Source organism: Monocercomonoides exilis (genome assembly GCF_001643675.1).
Source record: "Monocercomonoides exilis strain PA203 chromosome Unknown scaffold9-1957334, whole genome shotgun sequence".
NCBI classification, from domain to species: Eukaryota; Preaxostyla; order Oxymonadida; family Polymastigidae; genus Monocercomonoides; species Monocercomonoides exilis.
In genome coordinates this window covers 484482-503821 of record NW_027150554.1, presented here as the reverse complement: position 1 = coordinate 503821, position 19340 = coordinate 484482, and the positions used below count along the sequence as shown (strand labels likewise).

The window sequence follows — 19340 nt, the reverse complement described above, 5'->3', positions numbered from 1 at the left end:
CTAAAATTCTCTTCCACTTCTCATTGTTCCAACATTTCCTCTTTTTCTCTTTCCAATCTTACTTCTTATCATTCATCTTCTCTTCCTTCTTCTTCTCCTTCCATTCATTTTTCTTCTCCTTCTTCTCTCTCCTCAATCACCATTATCACATCCCAGAACATCACCTTTGTTAGCCCCAATCTTTTGTTTTAATCACAGCTTCAACAACAGCAAGTGCTTCGTCCTATTCAAAACTAACTCCAAAATATGCAAATGCTTCATCAACAGCAGCAACAGAAACAGCAGAAATTCCAGCTGCAGTTCAGACCTCCTCCAGAAGCTTCCTCGTCTAGCAATATTTCCCTGGGATGAGCCTGCAATCCCATCCTTATGCTGTTTCTTATAATCAGATGCTTTCTCTTCAAAACCATCTGCATCACATTCACAACATGCGCAACAAATCGTGAACCAACTATTTTCTATCCATTATCCACTCATGGTAAGATTTTACAATCAAGCGAAGCAAATTCACAAATGACAGAACAAAATTATTTTATTTTTAATTCTCAGCAACATTCGCAGTCAAACAATAGACAACAACAGCAACGGCAACAGAAAGAAAATACTGATGCAAGACGACAAAACTCACAAACTCCTCCTCAGATAACTTCCCCTCAAAACAGCAGCATATCTTCATCACCAGCTTCTTTCACTTCTTCCTCTTCACGTTTTCCAGCTTCATTGTTTGTTACAACTATTTCAAATGTTATAACATCTTTCACTTCACACGATGTACTCATCTCTTTGCAATCGTCTTCTATTTCACCTTCATCTGCTTCAGTTGACGTCGATTCGATATATCTTTGGATGCTGGACACGATTGTCATTGGACAGAAAGTTGTGTCAAGCAGCAGCAGGACTTGTGGCACTGCGTGATTCAGAATGAAATAAAAAAAGTTAGGAGGAAGTAAGAGAGCTGTAGCTGGTCGCACATCAACCACAAGCGGAGGGGTGGCATGCCGAGCAGCATGAATGAGAGTGTGCTGTATCTGCGTGAGATGGAGTCAGAGACACAAGACGAGCACATGAGAAATAGAATGAAGGATTCCTTTACGGAGATCTTGTGAATCGCAATTAACAAACACTTCTGAAGGATCAATAGGAAATAGTAGATCAAGAAAAATAATTGGTTGGAGGGAGGTGCAGGAGATGATGTATTGTTTACTAATCTGATTTTTTGAAGACAACGACAAGAAGAACAAAGGCTAAACAGAAGCGAAATAGGCACAAGCAGATGACTCGAAAGACGAATAGTTTAAAAATAACAGTTTCTGATAACACGAAGCAGAGCGAGTGAGCGAAAGAGTTCGGATGGTTGAAAGAGAAAGGAAGATTCAGGTGCAGCTAGATAAATAACAGGAGAAGTGGAGGGAAGCAGCAATGGCTGAGAAGTTGAAACAGCTGGAGATTGAAGAGCGATGTGTGCAGAGAAGATTGGATCTGGAAAAGGAAGGCAAAGAAAACATTACGATTGTGAAGATTCTGAGGGATGAGCAACAGATAATGGAAGATCAAGAAAGGCAGAAGCAGAAGAAGGAGAAGAAGACGCTTGCAGAAAAGATGAAGGAGGAAGAAATTGAGTTGAGCCTAATTTAATTTGAACAGAAAGAAGAAGAAGCGGAAAGGCTGCAGGACGAGAAGAAGTTTGCTGAGATTCGTGACAAGCAGAAGAAAGAAGCAGCGGAGAAGAAGGAAAAGGGGCGTCAGCGGTTGCTGAATGAGAAGCAACTGGAGGCGCTGGGGATAAGAGCTGCTTTGCAGATAACGAGAACAGAAATTGAGGTGGCATTCTGGTTTGTCGATGTTCAATCCGTTAATGTGCTGGCAGATGCGCAGAAGAGAGCTGAGGACGAAATGCAGAGGGAGAAGGAGAGAGAAATTGAGAGGGAGAGGGAGAGGGAGAGAGAAAGAGAAAGAAAGAGAACTACAATTAAAAGAGGAGGAAGAAAAAGAAAGCACAGAAAATACAAATGATTCATCTTCTAAGAATGAATCTTCTGATACTCCATCTGTGCTTCTATCTCCTTCTGCTTCTCAATTAACGCTTAATCGAATAGCAGCTCCTTCTGCAACACGTGATGTTCCTATTCTTGATCCCATCACAGACAACACTCAACAAACAGCAAATTAACAAGGCAACCGTCCAATGAGATCAATTTCTCCATCGCCAGCATCTGCACCTCATTGCTCAACATCGATTCCTCCTTCGTATCCTCCTCCTCAACGTCCTGCGTCTATTTCACCATCTTCTCAGGCTTCACTTCCATCAAATTATGAAATCTTAGCACGAAACAATCAGCTTTCCTCACTCACTCCATCTGCTTTTCCTTCTCCTTCTTCTTCTTCTTCATTTGCTCCTCAAACGTTCGACAGAGCTCTCTCTGGAGCAACATCTTCAATAAGCACATCATCATCATCATCATCATATCCACTTTTGCCTCAACAACAGCTTCAGCTGCAACAGCAGTCACTCCATCCAACAGCTGTGTTTCAATCCCTCCCTTCTGTTTCTCAGCTTTCTCGTTCTGCTGAAAGAGCAGCCGAGTCTGTTCGGGGCCAGCGGACGTCGATGCATGCCGAAGTGTGTGTCATGTTCCGCATTGCTTGGCGCGTCCAGTCTCTTTCAGTGGTCGCATACGACAGCGCTGACAGAGTGTACAGGAAGGAGTGGATGAAGAACAACAGAAACATGCTCGGTGCTGGTTCCAGATCTTCTTCTTCTTCTTCTTCTTCACATTAAAGATAGACTTTTATTATTAATTTATGCTTCAGCTCATCAAAGTCCAATTTTATTTGTTATGCACAAATTCAATTTTATAGTAGGCAAAAGGCAACTTTCATTTGGCAGTGTCAACAATGGATCATTTAAAGATTCAAAAATAATAAAACAGACAGTTGATAACGAAAATAAATTGCATAACTTCAATTTTCTTTATTTGTTATTTTTCTATAATCAAAACTGAAATTGAATATATTCATTAATCGAACTATTGTTTTTGTATTTCAATTTTTTTATTTTTTTAGGTTTGATTGAAACATTTTATTGTTATTGTTTCATCTTCTTTCGTCAAAAAAATTTGTTTTGTTTTCAATAATTATTGTTGGCTTTTTCCTTTCACGATTGAAATTTCATAAAATGGTATTTTCAAAACAAGTTAAATATATTTCTTCGTTCATGCATAAATGTATTTATATCGAATATACAAGTCAGAAAGAAATTCAGATATAAGAAAAATATTTCAGAAAAATTAAACACATTTTGAATTTTGTATTTAATTAAAAAAAAAAAAAAAAAAAAAAAAAAAAAAAAAAAAAAAAAAAAAAACCCTCGACATAGGTTTTGTCTTTCGACCGACATGCATCGCTATATTTTTCCTTGTCGCAAAGGTCTACTTTCAAATTCGATAGGTGTTTTTGGAAAATTTTTGTTTTGAACAAAAAAAATATTTATCTGATTTTTTTGATGAATTACGGAATATTAAATTGCACCTTCCTTTAAATACAGTTTGTGCAAAAAACACCAGACAAGATCGATATCTCAATAACCGCAAGAAGAAAAATTCTGTTTATTTTCCTCAAAATATATCTCATCAATTCAAACTCATTTAATATACAAAACTTTCATATTTTCCTCTTTTTCACTCAGAAATAATTAATGATTGAAATTTCTGAGAAATAGGATTTTTAGTTTCTCCGAAAATTCATAATAAAATTACTAAGAGCAAAAAAGAGGAAGTTTTGAAAGTTTTGTATATTAAATGAGTTTGAATTGATGAGATATATTTTGAGGAAAATAAACAGAATTTTTCTTCTTGCGGTTATTGAGATATCGATCTTGTCTGGTAATTTTTGTACAAACTGTATCTCTTTTTTTTAACTTGATGCAACTCAATTGATATGAATAAAAAATTTTGAACGTTTTAATGATTTGAAGATAATTCAATTTCCCATCTTGAATATAATATTTTCGATTAAGAATGTGAGTTTTTCGATGTTGCAAAAATTTTGGTGTAGTTATATTCAACGCAAATGAGATGTTTTTCATTTCTTTTTTTTTCTTTGGAAACATATGAATTGGTTCATGTGCAATAATAGTTTTTAGTTATTAAAAATTGAGTAATAAATATTTTTTGAAAAAAAAATTGAAAAAACCATAAAAAAATTTCCTTCTTTTTTTTTTAAATAATTATGGGACAAAATTTTTGCCACTATGAAAAAAACTGAGATTTGTTCCAAACATTTTCTTCGATCTTTTGATAATAAATCAACCGAAACTATGCAAATAATTTCAGAAAAATTCAAAAATTGAGAATAATATTTGTCAGAGAAGAATGGAACAAAATTCATGAAGCAAAAAATATTGTACCATAAAATATTGTTAGTGTTATCGATGGTGGACGCTTTCAAAAACTGTTGACAGTGGTGTTGTCTCAACTATAATTAATAATTGCATCTTGGCGAGAAACCCAGCTATTCCCTCAATTAATACAAATGTGTGAAAATTGCTTCAATCATCCATACTGTATATTTATAAATTTTATAAATAGGAGATTATTATTGAATACACATTTTTTCATTCAAAAATATTGGTTTGAAAATTCACTTTGAATATGATGAATGAATACTGAAAAGATGTATCTCCTTTCAAATATAATTAAAACTTGATTTAAATCTCAAACATTGTTGTTTTAAACATTTTTCATGATTTTTTTTCTTTTGAAAGAATAATTCCTCTTTAAAGAAATTTAACTTTTGACAAATCAACACTCCGAAAAAAGTTATGATTTCAAAAATAATCACCCAAATATATTAAACATTTCTAATTCACCAATAATTGAAATAATTTTTTTTTAAAAATTGTGATTTATTCTCCATTTTTTTATCAGAAATGGAAAGAAAATATTTATTTAGCTCATTTTGAAATAGTTGCTAAAAAAGGAAAAATGGTCATTAGAGAAATTATTTGTTACAGAAGTGGATATTAAGAAAGAACGATAAATTTGACAAAAAATAATTTTTTTAAAGTATACGTTTAGTGTGCGTTTCGTAATTTTCTATTTAAAGTGTTGTGATGAAATTCTTTGAAATAAAAAATTTAATATAAACAAAAAGCCGAATATGCTAATATAACATTATTTGATTTGGTTTTGTATTTTTTGCTTATCCTTTTCATAAATATTTCAATAACCCACATTTACAAAAGTGTAGATATTTATTCTAATTTGTTCAACATTTTGCAAATATTAACCTCTTTCCCAAGCAAAACTTTCTCAGCATCTCAAAGCCAAAACTATAAAATCTTCTTTCTAAGAGATAACAATGATATCGCAACTATTCTATGAAATAACTATATTTTCCAATCCTTCACACACACACACACACACATACACATACACAGCGTCCTCATCAATCCGAGTCTCTCCACGCATCAAGCGCAGAAGGAGGCAGTGTGACAAACTGTTCAGAATTCTGCCTTTCATTCTGACGAGCACCAGAGCCACTGGCCGTATCACTTGGCACTTTCTCCATCTGCTTGTACTTGTTCTTCGCTCTCCCCAGGAGCACACACAGAACAATGCTCACCACAACTACCACAACAAGAATAATCGAAGCCACTATCAGCCCAGCCACCAGCCACGTGTGTGTTCTTTGCTCTATTTCTTTGATGTTATCGGTGGAATTGGTATTGTTGCTGCTTGAATTGTGCTTTGTGAGGCGTATAAGAGGTGTTTGGACAATTGTTGAAGAAGAAGAAGAAGAAGAAGAAGAAGAAGAAGAGGAAGAAGTTGTCATTCTGAGTGCAACAAACGTCGTATTAAACTTTGTTGGATTAAAAACATCCTCCGAAATATTCATTTGTATTTGGGTTTCATTGACGAAATCATTCTCTTTTATCGGCAGAGCAATCGAGTTGTTCTCATTTCCCTCCGGAACAATGCACAAACTCAGCTCGCTGCACGGAAACAGATCCAGCCCCTTCAATGCGTACTGCATTTCCCGCACATTCTCACCCAACATCCTCGATAATTCATTAGACACAGCTGAGACAGATGAGCTTACCTCATAAATTGCTTCAGACAATCGAGGAACAAACAGCGGATTGAGCACTCTCTGCGGCATGTCTGCCAGCTCGCATCCTTCGTTGGCGATCCACAGTGAAGTGTTGAGTGTACTTATCCCGCTCCCCAGGCTGGTGATGGAGAGATAGCCTTTGCTCTCTGCAGTGCTGGAATCTCCCACGCAATGGATGTTTCTCTGGGCCGAGTAATATTTGGCTGAGCAGACGGAGTTATTGTAGAAGGAATAATGTGACAGCGTGACAGATGAACTTTGTATAGACAGTGCGCCAAGGGACGATGAAAAGATGCTCAGAGAATCGGCAAAGACAACAGAATTGGCAAAATGCAAGAGAGAGCCGCTCCAAGAACACAAAGAATCTTGCTGTTCTTGTTGTTGTTGCTGAAGCTGTTTTGAGAGATGAGAAGTATTTTGATAAAAATTCTTGTATAAAGTTGGATTTCTAATAAAATCACCATTCTCCATTTCATTGCTGCATGCTCTTTTTCCTGTTAAATCTGCTTTGCTTATGGAAATGCGTTCACAGCCAGAAAACAGAAGAATTGCACCTTCTGTTCTGTTTGTTGAGCAATCTTTGCAGGTCAATTGCGAAATGTTGATTGGAATGGAAGATCTGTCTAACAAAATAATGGGAGATGACTGATCGGTTGAAGTGATGCGTTCAAAATTACAGTAATTCAAGACAATTGGACTGCTGTTGTGCTGTTCTGTTGAAGAAGAAGAAGAAATTGCAGAATTTGTCTCAGGGCTGTCAAAACGAACATGCAATGCAGATCCATCCGATCTGACATAAGTCACGGTAAGAGAATCACACACAAGCGACGAAGGAGAAGTTAGCGACAGAAGATGAGAAGACGCTGTTATGTCATTGAACACAGAATTCTGAAGAACAACGGTCGCTCCTTCCTCTCCAACCAGAAGCGATCCGTTTCCCAACGCAAATTTCTCGATGGTTGCTCTGCTCAAGTTCAAAAACGCACTCACATTGACTTCAAAAAACGTGCGACTCAGCATAAAAGACTTGAACGACGTGTTGTCCATCGTGAATGTCCCTGCACCGACATGCAAAAAAGATGCATTTATCGTCTTCGCATTGCCCAAACTGAAATAAAAAGCACAGTTTTTAACAGTCGAACTGCCATCGTCCTGCCCAAAAATGCATTCTTTGTCTGTCTCAAAGCGATAGTCAATCTCAAAGTTGACTGATTGAATCAGCGTTCCATTCCCACATTTGACTACTTCTCTTCCTTCTGATGTCGAATGAATGGCAGATCCAAACAGAACGATCACTGAAGCATCTGCATCGCTGCTCATTGGCTTCAGCTCTGTAGATACCAGAGAAAGCTGTCCAGTGATGCTGGATGTGCTGATGATGCTGATGCTCCACTGCATTGCAGACACCGAAAGATGGTCTGAAGCCCCGTTCACACTCAAACACGGTGTCTGTTCGTATTGGCACTCCAACCGCTCGTCTTCCCCAGACATATCCGCAAATGCCACTTCGCCCAGAACATAGCGCACCCGGTTGAGGAAGTTGCGGATGAGGCTTTCGTCTGCTGATACATCCAGTTCAACACCAGCAACACTGTTGTCGCCGATGGACTGAGGTTCTATATTGAGTGAAATCAACTTCGGAGATAACTGACGGTCGAATACGTTGCATCGAATGAACAGCTCCCGCCCGTGTTTTGCTTTGTTTCCCGAAAGCGTTATTTCCAACAACTTTGGCATTGCATCTGAATTCGCTACAAAACTGTCAAAAGCATTGCAACTTGCTGTTTGCGCAGTCACATCCAAATTGATTCCGCCTCCTTTCCCTTCAGAAAGAGAGGCAGTGCACATCTTGAAGCTCGATTCATTCACAACAAGCAGCCCATTCTGCGCCACTTCGACTGAAATTCCTCCTCCAACCGCGCCTGCAACACATGAGCTCATCTGGCACCCGCTCAAACACAGCTCGGCCTCATTGTTGATGGAAGCACTTATTCCTCCACTGCTTCCTTGTGGAGACGAGCACGATGTCAAAGAAGCATTTATTTCGCATTTGCTGGTATCATTTAATGCGATTGCTATTCCTCCACCGATGCTGCTCCGTTCAGACACTTTGCAGTTTTTTATCTGCATTTTCCGAATCGTTGCAGAGGAATCTCCACCCAGCGCAATCTTCGCTCCTCCGCCTTCTGTCTTACCAGTACAAGTATCAATAACAGCAGTCTCAATTGAGCATGTGCCGCTTTCATTAACAGAAATATGCAGCCCGCCACCACTGCCTTCTGCTGAGTTGCAGTTTGTGACTTCCAAGTTGTTGATTTTAAGTGTACCACTTTCGCTGACTTCGATAAATATCCCTCCTCCTTTGCTATCAGCTCCAGTGACATTGCAATTCACAATTGAAAGATCTGTGAATGCAATTTCACCTCCTGCATTTTGGAACCAAACAGCGCCTCCAGCACTTTCAGCTTTGCAGTCTTTGAATGTGCAGTTTTCGATGGTCAGCTTGTCTCCTGCAGAAAGCGTATGAGCAAACACAGACCCGCTCCCGATCACTCGCACAACAGCACTGAATGTGGTATTTGCAATGTTAACAACAACAGGCGATTCTACAGAGAAAAGAGACGAATCATTAAAAGTGAATGAATTAACAGTGCAGGATTGCATGGTGACTGTTCCCTTCATCTGCATTGCAGGAACCGAATACCCAACAAGCGTGGTGGTGCTCGAATACAGCGACACTTTCTTCAGCATAAGAGAGCCAGCTTCGTCTGTCATCTGGAAAATGAAGATGTCTTCTTTAGAACTGAGCAAGATGTCAAGAGAGCTCAAATCTAACAACCTGGCTGATACAGAAAACAATGAACCTGCAGTTATAAGCTCTGAAGATATAATACTTTGCGCAATGCCGCTTCCCTTTATGCTTAAATCATCTGTGTCCACTTCTAATTTTCGTGCCGGCTTGAATGTCGATGCCAGAAGGCGGATTCTTCCCTCATAAACAGTCTCAAGATTTTCCATTGCATGCTCAATTGTCAGACATGCATTAGCTTCTGAGCTTCCGCAGTTAGTCTCATCTGCCCCGTCGTTGCCCACTATCATCGCCTGCAGCGGCAGCCAGTCGTTGAACTCATCGATTTCGGATGTCCCGTTGATCCAGATGCGATTGCGTTGTGTGGTTGAGTAGCAGTCGCTGAACGGAGGTGCTGCTGGGATGGGGCCTGATTCAAACATCGCATCGTTCCCTTTCCCATTTGCTGCGACATTTCCATCAAACACACATTGAAGGAAAATCGGCTCGCTGCTCATCCAACTTTGCATTACACCCACAAAAATGCCTGCTCCGCCTTTTGCTCCTTCGGTGGAGGTCAGCTGATTTTGGTCGAATTTCGTGTTCCTCACAGAAAACTGCGCAGGTCTTGCTGTTGGAAGCTCACTGAAGCATAAAGAACCGTATGCGTCATCGCCTGCGTTCTGACTCAGCTGGCATTCACTGACTATGAATTCTCCGCGCGATGAAAAGAGAGAAATGTCAAATAAAACAGCAGTTCCTCCTCCTTCTGCCACGTTGCATGATGTAAAGTTATTGCTTGTAAGTATGCATCTTTCTGTCAATGCAGCTGCATAGAAATAAATCCCTCCGCCACCAGCAGAACTGCATTGCTCAAATAAGGTTTCTGTTATTTCGGTAGAGTCCAGATTCCGCAGATCCAAAGCACCACCCACATCTTTTGTTTGGCACTGCTGGAACGAACAGGACGTGATTGTGATATCATCGTTTGTTGTGGTTGCTGACATTGCAGCTCCTGGTGCTATGTCAGAAGACATTTCTTTGAATTCGCACCATTCAAATTTGTGGTTTCCGGCTGATGGAATTTGGCGTACTGTTATTGATATTGGCGAAAGTTCAGTGCCTATTTCCTCCTTATTTTCATTGCTGCTTCTCGAGCAATGATGAAAAGTGTTGTTAAATGAAGTGAGTGAATGAAATGGAGTGTTGATGGAAGTAACAATTCCTCCGTAATAGACATTATCAGATGAAGAAAATAACGAAGAGTGAAAGCAGGAATAGAAATGTGATGTCCGTCGTGAAATGGAGCAAATGTTCTTTCGAGATGAAGTGAAATTTTGGAAAGATGAATGCTTTACCAATAAAGAAGCGATCAAATGAGATTGAAATAATGGAGCATTTGAAAGAATCAACGATGATAATTTCGTTGAAATAACTTCAATATTTCCAAAAGAATATAAAGAATTTGAAGAAGGAGCAAACAAAAACGGAGAGTTTATAAGTGACGGTACAATCTTTTTAGGAAGTGTTGCTTGAAGTGAGAAGTTAATAAAAAACAAGTACCCTCCTAAACTTTGAATTGGAGACTGGTTCGCTTTACAGCCTTGATGCAAAACTGATGAACAGACTTTTACAGTGCTATTCACTTGTGCAATCAAAATAGCAGAAGAACTGAAGCTTTCCATCATAATGCAATCAACTTCAAAAGTTGAATTTTTGATATTTAACAAACTCTTCAGCAAGGTGGAATTTCTGGAAAACTATAACATTGTTAAAAAGCAAAAATTGTTTTTATATATTAATTAACAGTGGTTTATTTTCAACAACAGCCACAAACCGTGAAAAATTCATTTTCAAAGCAATTGTTTGATTTAGTATTTTCATGTTCTTCACAAAGCGTAAAGACAATAAATTGTATCAATAGCAAAAGGCATATTTCCATGAAAAGAAAAACGTTTGAAGTTTTTAATACTTCAAAAAAAGCAGAAATGAAATAATAAAAGAATGGTTATCATATAAAAAGTTTCAAAATACATGAAAAAAATTTAAATAATCATTTGTTCTTTGAGATTTATTAACTGATGAACAGATGAAAAATGATCCAAACCTTAAGCATTTAATCGACATGTCTGAAAATCACATCCATCTTGATATCTTTCCTGTGATTCAATCGCACCAGGATAGAGCAAGCATTAGAGCGTTAAAAGATTACAAGACATATTGGTTTGTTTCACTGTGAAGAAGCATTTTTGCATGTTGTTTTTTTAAATCATTATATTAGGGATTCTTGCTCTGCAAGATTGCATCACTTAAGGAAACAAGTTCGCTTAACAAATGGAAAGGGAAAATTTGTTAAGAAGGAAGTTACACCCGAAGTGGTGAAAGACGCTCGATTTATCGAAATTGTGCTGCTTTTATGTGAGCGATCATGGGCAAGCGCTGAACAACTAACGAAAGAAAATACAGAAAATGATTCACGCAAAACAATGCACGCAATGAAGCATTATAAGAAAGCACAACAGCATGCTCATGAATTATTAACCTTATGCGAGAGTTGTGCTGACAAAGAGACTTTAGTTGAAGCAAAAGCTTATTATGGATGGATATCCGGAAATTATTATATTAAAACGAACAATTGGGAAGAGGCATTGTCATCATTTCTTCGTACAAGAGCCTACATCGTTGCATTTCAAGATATTGGAAACCATTCACACAGAGATTATATCGCTAGATTACTGTCTGATATCGAACCAAGACTTCAGTACGTGATTTTTTTGTTGATTTTTTCCCCTTTCAAATAAAAATATTGATTATTTTTTTAAAACAGAAATTGCCATCGTTTCTTGCAACAGCAAGCGAAAGTGAAGTTTTCTGAGTTATCGCGAACATTGCCAACGCTGGCTGACTTCTTGAAATATGAAGTTGATCCTGATGAGTACGATGAGTACAGCCGAGAAGTGCAGGCAGTGGCAGACGAGAAGCGCAAGAAGCAGGTCAGGCATTTGGAGGAGATTGAGTGGGCAGGGCAAGTGGTGCCTCTGAAGAACGATCAGGTGCGGAAGACGATGCAGAGAGTGTTGACTACAGTGGCTGAAATAGAAACTGTTCTGCGCACATTCGGCGGAAGAAAAGCAAACATCGATGAACGAATCACCGGAAAAAGCCCGAAGCACTATGATGAAGGAGAAGGCAGTTCGGGAAGTGAGGGAGGCAAAGAAGGAGCAAAGGAGGAGGAGGAGGATGGGGAGGATGGGGATGCTGTGAGGACGGGCAGGAAGAGCGAGAGAAGTGATAGCAAAACGCGCCATCTGATGCATTCACCATCATCTGCATCGCCTTCTTCCTCAATGTCACCCTCTCGTTCAGGCACTTCTTCTTCTTCTTCTTCCTTGTCAACTTCCTCCTCTTCTTCGACTCTTCCTTCCTCTTCGCTTTCTTCCTCGACGTCTGTGGCAGTGGACCCGTTTGTGCAGGCAACGAGGGCATTTGACAAGTGTGAGAAGGCAGTTAACATTGCACTCACAACATTGCATCGCGTTTACTCGAAGTCGAGAATGAAGAGCAACTCTATTGAATTTGCGATTCTGAAGGTGTGGATGGTTTATTTATTTGTACTTAATGAAAAATATATTTTATTATTATTATTATTATTATTATTATTATTATTATTATTATTATTATTATTATTATTATTATTATACTTTTATTTATTTGTATTGAATGTATTTTGTATCTGATTATTAACATTGACACAAAATATCCTTATAAACCTTCATTTATTGTCCAATAAATTGACCAATAAACAACAACATTTCAAATCATTATATCACATTATATTATCTTTTCTTTTCTTCTTTTCTTTTTATTTATTTATTTATTTATTTATTTATTTATTTATTTATTTATTTATTTATTTATTTATTTATTTATTTATTGATAAATTATATTATTTATTTTCATATCTCATCCCCCCCCCCTCCTATCCCATTAGGACTTCCTCCGTGTGCAGCAGCAGGAGGCGTCTTTTCTGCACAATCTGATTGTGGCTGAGACATATGCAGTGACTGTGACTGACAAAGAGAACAGACCCCCTCTCATGTTCCCGGCTCTGGCTGAGCTGTTCTCAGGCATCAAACACAAAATCACATACAAAAAGGTCATAAAGGAGAAAAGTGGCTCTTCTTCTTCTTCTGCTTCTGCTTCAGCATCAGCTTCTTCTTCAGACAAGTCGAAAAAGAAAGGCAAAGATTCCCAATCGTCTTCCTCTGGTTCCAAAAGAGGAGGAGGAGGCAGTGGAGGAGCAGGTTCCAACAGCAGCAATCAGAGCAGAGTGCGAATGGAGAAAGCGACGAGAGACATCAAAATAGCAGATGTGATGAGGATGTATGGTGTGCTGACTCAGTCAAGTGCGAAGCTCGCTGAAGCACGCGCTGCTACAGTCAGACTGTCATTGGCGGCTGCAAAGGAGGCTGAGAACGCTGGAGAAGCGGTGGCTTCTTCTTCTTCTGTACCTTCTTCTTCTTCTTCGTCATCATCATCTTCTTCTTCCTCTTCTTCTGCTTCAGACAAATGGAAGACAGTTGTGATGTCTGAGAGTGAGAGGAAGACGCTGCCTCCACTGCAGCGTGAAGCCGAAGAGCTTGTCTGCTTGAAATTCTCTTTTACTCCTTCGTCTTCGCTTCTGAGGCAGTTCATTGCGCACTGCGAATCTGTCTCTGAAGCCACAGGAGCTTTGGCTGATGTGACAGAGTTCAACGCGAATGTGTTTGCGAAACGTGCTTCTTCTGTTGGATCTTCTTCCTCTTCTTCTTCTTCTCTTCAATTGATTCCTGATAAATCGCTGGTGTCTTCGTTGCCACAGATCATGGCGATGTATTTCAGAGCAGTCAGATGCTGCTATTTGGCGAAGATGCATATGACTCATCAGATACTCCCCCAGATGATGCAGAAGAAGGAGAAGGAGAAGGAGAAGGGAGAAGGGAAAAAGGGAGAAGGAAAGGGTGAGAGTAAAGATGACAAGAAGAAAGAGAAAAGCAAAAGTTTGTGAAAAATTTACTAAATATTTATCTTTCTTTTTTTTGAAATGTTTAAGAAAATCTTTCTTTCTTTCTTTTCTTTTCTTTTCTTTTCTTTTCTTTTCTTTTCTTTTCTTTTCTTTTCTTTTCTTTTTTTTATGCTTTTTTGCTTTTTTGAGTCTTTTATTTCTTTATTTTCATATCCTTTTCATTTTATTTCTCTATCTATCTCTTTCTTTCCTTCTTTCCTTCTTTCTTATTTTAATTTTCCACTTTTCTCTGTTTTCTTCCTCAGCCTCCATTTACATTCGGTCACATTCTCTTTTGCAGCGCAGTCGGCGTCTTCTGGACGAGGCGTCGAAGCTGTGGAATGCTGAAAATCCTTCAAATACCTCATCAAAAGACAACAAATCATCATCATCATCTTCCTCTTCCTCTTCCTCTTCTTCCATTCTCTTCGACCCCTCTGAGTTTCTGCAGCGTTCCCTGCAGTTTGTGCGTGCTTCTGATGCCTCCACGCGCATCCAGCAAGAGTATGCCATAGTCTCCACCGAGTTCAATGCGCGAGAGCTGTCTGAGCTGGCAGCACTGGCTGAGCGGTTGGAGTCCAAAGGATTGTCAGCAGCAGCGAAAAAGCAAGCAACACCAGGAAGCAGCTCAGCTTCGCAGACACTCCACGACCTGATGGTGCGTGTTCCCCTTGAGCAATATCCGCTCTCGTTCTACCCGCAGCTCTCTGCCCAGCGTATCCGCCAGCTCAGCTTGACGTCGACTCCTCTGACTGTCCCGAAGCATCTGTCCCTCCAGTTCTCGGTGCAGCCAGAGGTTGCTCCGTCGAAGCCCATCCTGTTTGACTTGGCGCTGACACATGCGAACTTCCCGGGATCGACACAGAAAAAGACAGGGCTACTGTCTTTCTTCAAATAAAAATAAAGAAAAATAAATAAAAACAAATGAAATTAAAACGATGAGTGATGTATCGTTATTTTCGAAAAAGAAAAAGAACTTCTCGTTTTTAGATACCTTTTTTTAATTTTTTTTCAAATCTGAAAATAAATAAGTTTGTCAAAAATCTTGAGTGGTTTTTAATCCTATATAAAAATTGAAATTGTAATGATTCGAAGAATTATTGATATTAATTCATTTTTTCAAAACTTTTATATTATAACAAGTATTTTATTTATTTATTTTTTCGATAATTCTGGTTTTTTTAAAGAAGTACTTATCCATTTTTATTCGATACAATCATTCATTTTTCAATAAGTCCATGCGAGTGATAGAAAAAGATGTGCTTCCACCAGTCAGTGCCGATGGACCATTTCTCAATCACACTTCATTTGAATTTTCCCTTCCAATTCAAGATAAAAAACATGTTCGTGCTTAGAAAAATGGACAGCCTTCGATTTCATAACGAAAAAAAGAAGAAGAAGAAAGAAAGAAAGAAAAAATATAAATTCAGAGAAACAAAATGAAAAGAGCCCCATTTCCTCAAGCATTCACAAAATAATCAGAAACGTTCAATGATATTTCAAAATAAAACCTACTGTTAAGAAAATACAATTTTTTATGAAAACTCTCAATGCAATCTTCGTATCCTTCTTCCTCCATCTTTTCGAATATCTCCATTTTAATCTTCTTTCTTTTGTCTTCTTCAGCCGTGTCAGACTCCTTTTCTTTCAATTTCCTTGAAAAATGCATTAAAAATACCAAGCTTTCATATGCCATTTTGCCCTTAAACGTGTGCCTCTGAAGCCCTTCCAAAACAGCATCAACAGCTCCCCCTTTCAACATATCTTCAACCTCCATAGATTCATTATCAGCTGTTCTTATAAGCAAATAAAGGCATTTCACACCAATGTCTTCCCTATTATCTGTTGCTGCTCGATAGATCTGAGTAATGCTGCTGATAAGTTCGACAGATTCATCTATCCTCGATTGGCAAAAGAGAAAAAAATGCTCCAAACATTGAAGCCCTTCAATTAAAATATATTCTTCTTTCCCTTCTTTTTCTCCTCTTCTTTCTTCTTTTCTCTTCCAATCCACACATTTTGACAGTTCTTTCAGTTCTCTTCTTGCTTCTCTTCCAAAATACAGCTCATTCACAATCACTTCATTCAGGCTTTTGTCAGTGTCCAATCTAAAAATCAAAAACTCCCAAGCATACAGATAGGCAAGCCGTGTCAGATTGTGATGTTCCTGATGATACTGGATTATTTCTTTGATTTCATTCAAATACTGTTTTTGTTCAATTTCCTAATCAGAAAAAGAAAGAAAGAAAGAAAGAAAAAAAGAAATTCAAAAACGTTCAAAATAAAATAAAAATGTTTAAACATAATGTGAGTAAATGCAACTCAATGCCAAAAGAGCCATTTCCACTTCTTTTTGTGTTTCCTCATCTTCTTCTTTCTTCAATGCAACTTTCAGAAGACAAGATACACACATTAAAATTAATCCTTGTGGGAAATCGAAGCTCAAAGATATGAAGCATTCATAAAGATCAGCTAAATGCTTTTCGTCCTTTTCTTCTTTTTTCTTTTCTTCTTCAATAATCATCTTCTCAAATATTTTGTTCAACGGAGATTCTTTAAAACTACAAATCCAAATGCTTTTCAGAACATTGCAATATCCAACATGTTTCAGCAACAAAATTGCATTTCGCATCGAAAGTTTCTCTTCTTCAATCATTTGGTGAATTTTGTTGAACAATTCTTCTGAAAATACAGACTCAAATTTATCTTTATTCATTTCTTCCATTTGTTCATTCATTTCTTCGATTTTCTGTTTCTGTTCAATTTCATCGCAGTCTTCAAGTCCTTCAAATAATTCTTGAATGAAAAAAAAAAATGCAATAAAATATGAAGTCTGTTGTTTCAACAATTGCATGCCAGTGAATTTTTCTGTGAGCTGCATATCCTGCAATTTTTGAAAAGTGTCACATTCAGAATGAAGCACCAAATTGCCAATTTATTTGAATTCGAATTTGCAGGATGGAAGAAACCAACGAAAAACAAAAACTCAAAACAGCCTTGAAAACAACCGCATCCAGACCATCCTATTTCCTGCAAATATCTTTTGCAAACGAAAAAATAGAAAACTGACACTTTATCCAATTCGATTTGCTTAAATAGATTTTTTGATCAAACCTTTTTTAAAGAATAAAAATTCTTATTAAAAAAAGGAGGATTGAAGAAAAAATATTTTCAACAAAATAAGCTATCTTTTTTGTCTATATTTGAAAAATCAAAGAATTAAACATTATTGATAAATGGATATTATTTAAATCATTTTGTATTTTGAGGCAAAAGTAGACACAACAACAAAAATGCGAAATGTTTGTTTGTAATTAGTTGTATCTTTTTTTATTTCTATTCAATTTGAAGATATTTACATCCGCTATCTTTTTCAGACTCGTGAATTTGACATTTTTTTCAAATGAGTTGTCTTCGCTTTTCAGAACAGAAAAAGTCGGACTGTGAGTGTTGAGTCAACGTGCATATGATTAACATATTGGAGGAGCATTTGATTCTGCTTAATCTTTCGGTGAAAAATGATTGAATCGAAAAGATTATTAAAGTCTTTCTTTTCATCGAAGAGTCAGAAATCGACTCCTTTGAGGGTGAAAAGGCTGTTGGAAAGGACATTTGGCGAATTATCTTGCAAAGATGTTAAAAATTGGAGGAATAATTATTTTCTGTTGGAGGAAAACAAGCTTGGCCAATTTTACAAAATAATGAAAAAAGCTTTCAAATATATTATGAAGGTCTGCCATCATTTAAAGTTTATGTTGGATAATTTCATTGTTTTAACTGTTAAAAGAACGAGAAACTGATTAATTTAATGAGAGAAGAAGAAAAATATTGAATTGACAGAAAAGGAAAGTGAAGGATGGGCAAAACGTATATGCTGAAGGAGAAGAAGTTGCAAGAATTTATGGTATTGGATTTAGACGAAGAATTATTTTTGGAAGAAAGACGAGTTGAGTGAAAAAAGTGAACAAAAAAATGGAAAATGAGGAAAGAGTGAAACAGAAAATGGGATTATCATATGATTTGTATTTTTAATTTTTGAGATGGAGAGGGCTTTGCAAAATGTGAAAAGGAGTCAGAGGTTTTTATTCGCCAGATGATATTTCAAAATGGAAAAAGAAGAGTATTTCTTCTTGCTTCTCTTTTGCTGTTTGAAGACATTTCTCTTCACAATTCTCGACTTTCAATCATTTTATTCAATTCATTTGTATATAATCATCTTCTTCCTCTTTTCAAAACAACAACATCACATCACACAACCGCAGCTTGACCATCATCTGCTTTATTTGAAACGATTTCTTCATTTTTTAGCCTCAGCATCAGAGATTAAAGATAAATGAAGAAGAAGGGAATTTACAAAAGAAAGAAACGGGAAAAAATGAGAAGTGGATTGGAAAAAGAAGAAAAGGATTGATTGAAAAATGAAAGAGAAAGAGAAAGAGAAAGAAGAGCCTGAATAAAGAGAATATGATTAATGGAAATGAGATTGAGTGGATAATTGAAAATACAGATGATTAAAAGAAAATTGAAAAGGACGGAGGAAGAGGAGGAAGATGAAGAAAATGTGTTCACAAAATGTGATCAGCGTGTAGAATTGAAACATTGATAAGAAAAGATTAAAATGAGATTTGGAACTCATGCAAATGTAATTGACAAATGAAGAAGTAATTTTTACTTGTGAAAAAGAAATCGTTTTTGATATCAAGAAATCGAAAATCTGTTTTCAAATGTTGAGTCGAGGTGAAGCATCACAAGTAACACATTTGTGAACGAATGTTTGACAGCAGAATTCATTCGTATGCATTTCTCTTTCCGCAATTTTTTCATTCAATCAACTGCATTGAAATGACTTGTTAATTAACCAGAAGATGACTCTCTTTCCTATCCAAACAGAATTCTTCATCTTCATCCATTCTCATATGCATTCTTCTTCAACGAAACTGAACACGCCACTTTTGCACAAAAAATTTGGCTGGATTCTATTGTAAGTCGCTATTGAAACACTGAAGTTTTGGAGCGATAGCAAGAGTATCTATTGAGGCAGTTGTGAAAGCGAAGCGGATACTGTTTTCTTCATTTCATATACAATCTTCCAAACATCTTCGTTTGCAAAGATGGATTGACGATATTCATTTCCTTCTTTTCCATGCCTTCATGAAACACATCATCTTTCAAATCTCTTCTTCCTCCTTCTGATCCTCCTGAAACCGATATTCGCAAGCTATCTTGAAGGCTGTCGCATTGTTCAACGAAAAAAAATGTTTCGATCCATCCATGGATGCATTTTCATACGTATCTCCTGAGCATCCTCCTTCCCATCATTCATCGGCCCAATTCACACTTGTTTAACTGTTTCTGCTTCCATGTTAAACCAAAGTTCAATACAGACAGCTTGTCTTC

At 37.3% G+C, this 19340-nt stretch overlaps 5 protein-coding genes across 5 annotated transcripts; 3 read left to right on the top strand and 2 right to left on the bottom strand.

The window, feature by feature from the left end:
• Positions 1-1350: 1350 nt before the first annotated feature.
• On the top strand, positions 1351-2013 carry MONOS_7507 (uncharacterized protein; the record flags this gene model as incomplete). Its single annotated transcript, XM_067877839.1, has 2 exons — positions 1351-1377; positions 1645-2013. 2 exons carry the CDS (start codon positions 1351-1353, stop codon positions 2011-2013), a joined length of 396 nt encoding a protein of 131 aa, XP_067732333.1.
• A 172-nt stretch (positions 2014-2185) lies between these two features.
• MONOS_7508 (uncharacterized protein) lies at positions 2186-3021 on the top strand (the record flags this gene model as incomplete). The annotated part of the gene is made up of 1 exon (XM_067877840.1): positions 2186-3021. The coding sequence occupies one exon, from the start codon at positions 2186-2188 to the stop codon at positions 2777-2779; it is 594 nt and encodes a 197-aa protein (XP_067732332.1). The 3' UTR covers positions 2780-3021.
• Positions 3022-4986: 1965 nt separating this feature from the next.
• MONOS_7509 (uncharacterized protein) lies at positions 4987-10896 on the bottom strand. The gene is made up of 2 exons (XM_067877841.1): positions 10737-10896; positions 4987-10659 (listed from the first exon to the last, which is right to left on the bottom strand). Exons 1-2 carry the CDS (start codon positions 10839-10841, stop codon positions 5446-5448), a joined length of 5319 nt encoding a protein of 1772 aa, XP_067732331.1. The 5' UTR covers positions 10842-10896; the 3' UTR covers positions 4987-5445.
• A 118-nt stretch (positions 10897-11014) lies between these two features.
• MONOS_7510 (putative signal recognition particle 68 kDa protein) lies at positions 11015-14992 on the top strand. The gene is made up of 5 exons (XM_067877843.1): positions 11015-11122; positions 11181-11660; positions 11727-12489; positions 12891-13938; positions 14210-14992. The coding sequence occupies exons 1-5, from the start codon at positions 11025-11027 to the stop codon at positions 14839-14841; spliced, it is 3021 nt and encodes a 1006-aa protein (XP_067732330.1). The 5' UTR covers positions 11015-11024; the 3' UTR covers positions 14842-14992.
• A 462-nt stretch (positions 14993-15454) lies between these two features.
• Positions 15455-16578, bottom strand: MONOS_17183 (uncharacterized protein; the record flags this gene model as incomplete). The annotated part of the gene is made up of 5 exons (XM_067870078.1): positions 16246-16578; positions 15879-16167; positions 15768-15839; positions 15622-15707; positions 15455-15457 (listed from the first exon to the last, which is right to left on the bottom strand). The coding sequence occupies exons 1-5, from the start codon at positions 16573-16575 to the stop codon at positions 15455-15457; spliced, it is 780 nt and encodes a 259-aa protein (XP_067732329.1). The 5' UTR covers positions 16576-16578.
• Between the last annotated feature and the right edge of the window lie 2762 nt (positions 16579-19340).

Excerpts from the sequence above, each read along its gene's own strand:
- MONOS_7509 (XM_067877841.1), bottom strand. The coding sequence starts at position 10,841 with ATGGAAATATGCCTTTTGCTATTGATACAATTTATTGTCTTTACGCTT. Across the intron at positions 10,660-10,736 it reads TTGAAAATGAATTTTTCACG|TTTTCCAGAAATTCCACCTT; the intron begins GTTTGTGGCTGT and ends ACAATGTTATAG.
- MONOS_7510 (XM_067877843.1), top strand. The coding sequence starts at position 11,025 with ATGTCTGAAAATCACATCCATCTTGATATCTTTCCTGTGATTCAATCG. Across the intron at positions 11,123-11,180 it reads AAAGATTACAAGACATATTG|GGATTCTTGCTCTGCAAGAT; the intron begins GTTTGTTTCACT and ends TCATTATATTAG. Across the intron at positions 11,661-11,726 it reads GATATCGAACCAAGACTTCA|AAATTGCCATCGTTTCTTGC; the intron begins GTACGTGATTTT and ends TTTTTAAAACAG.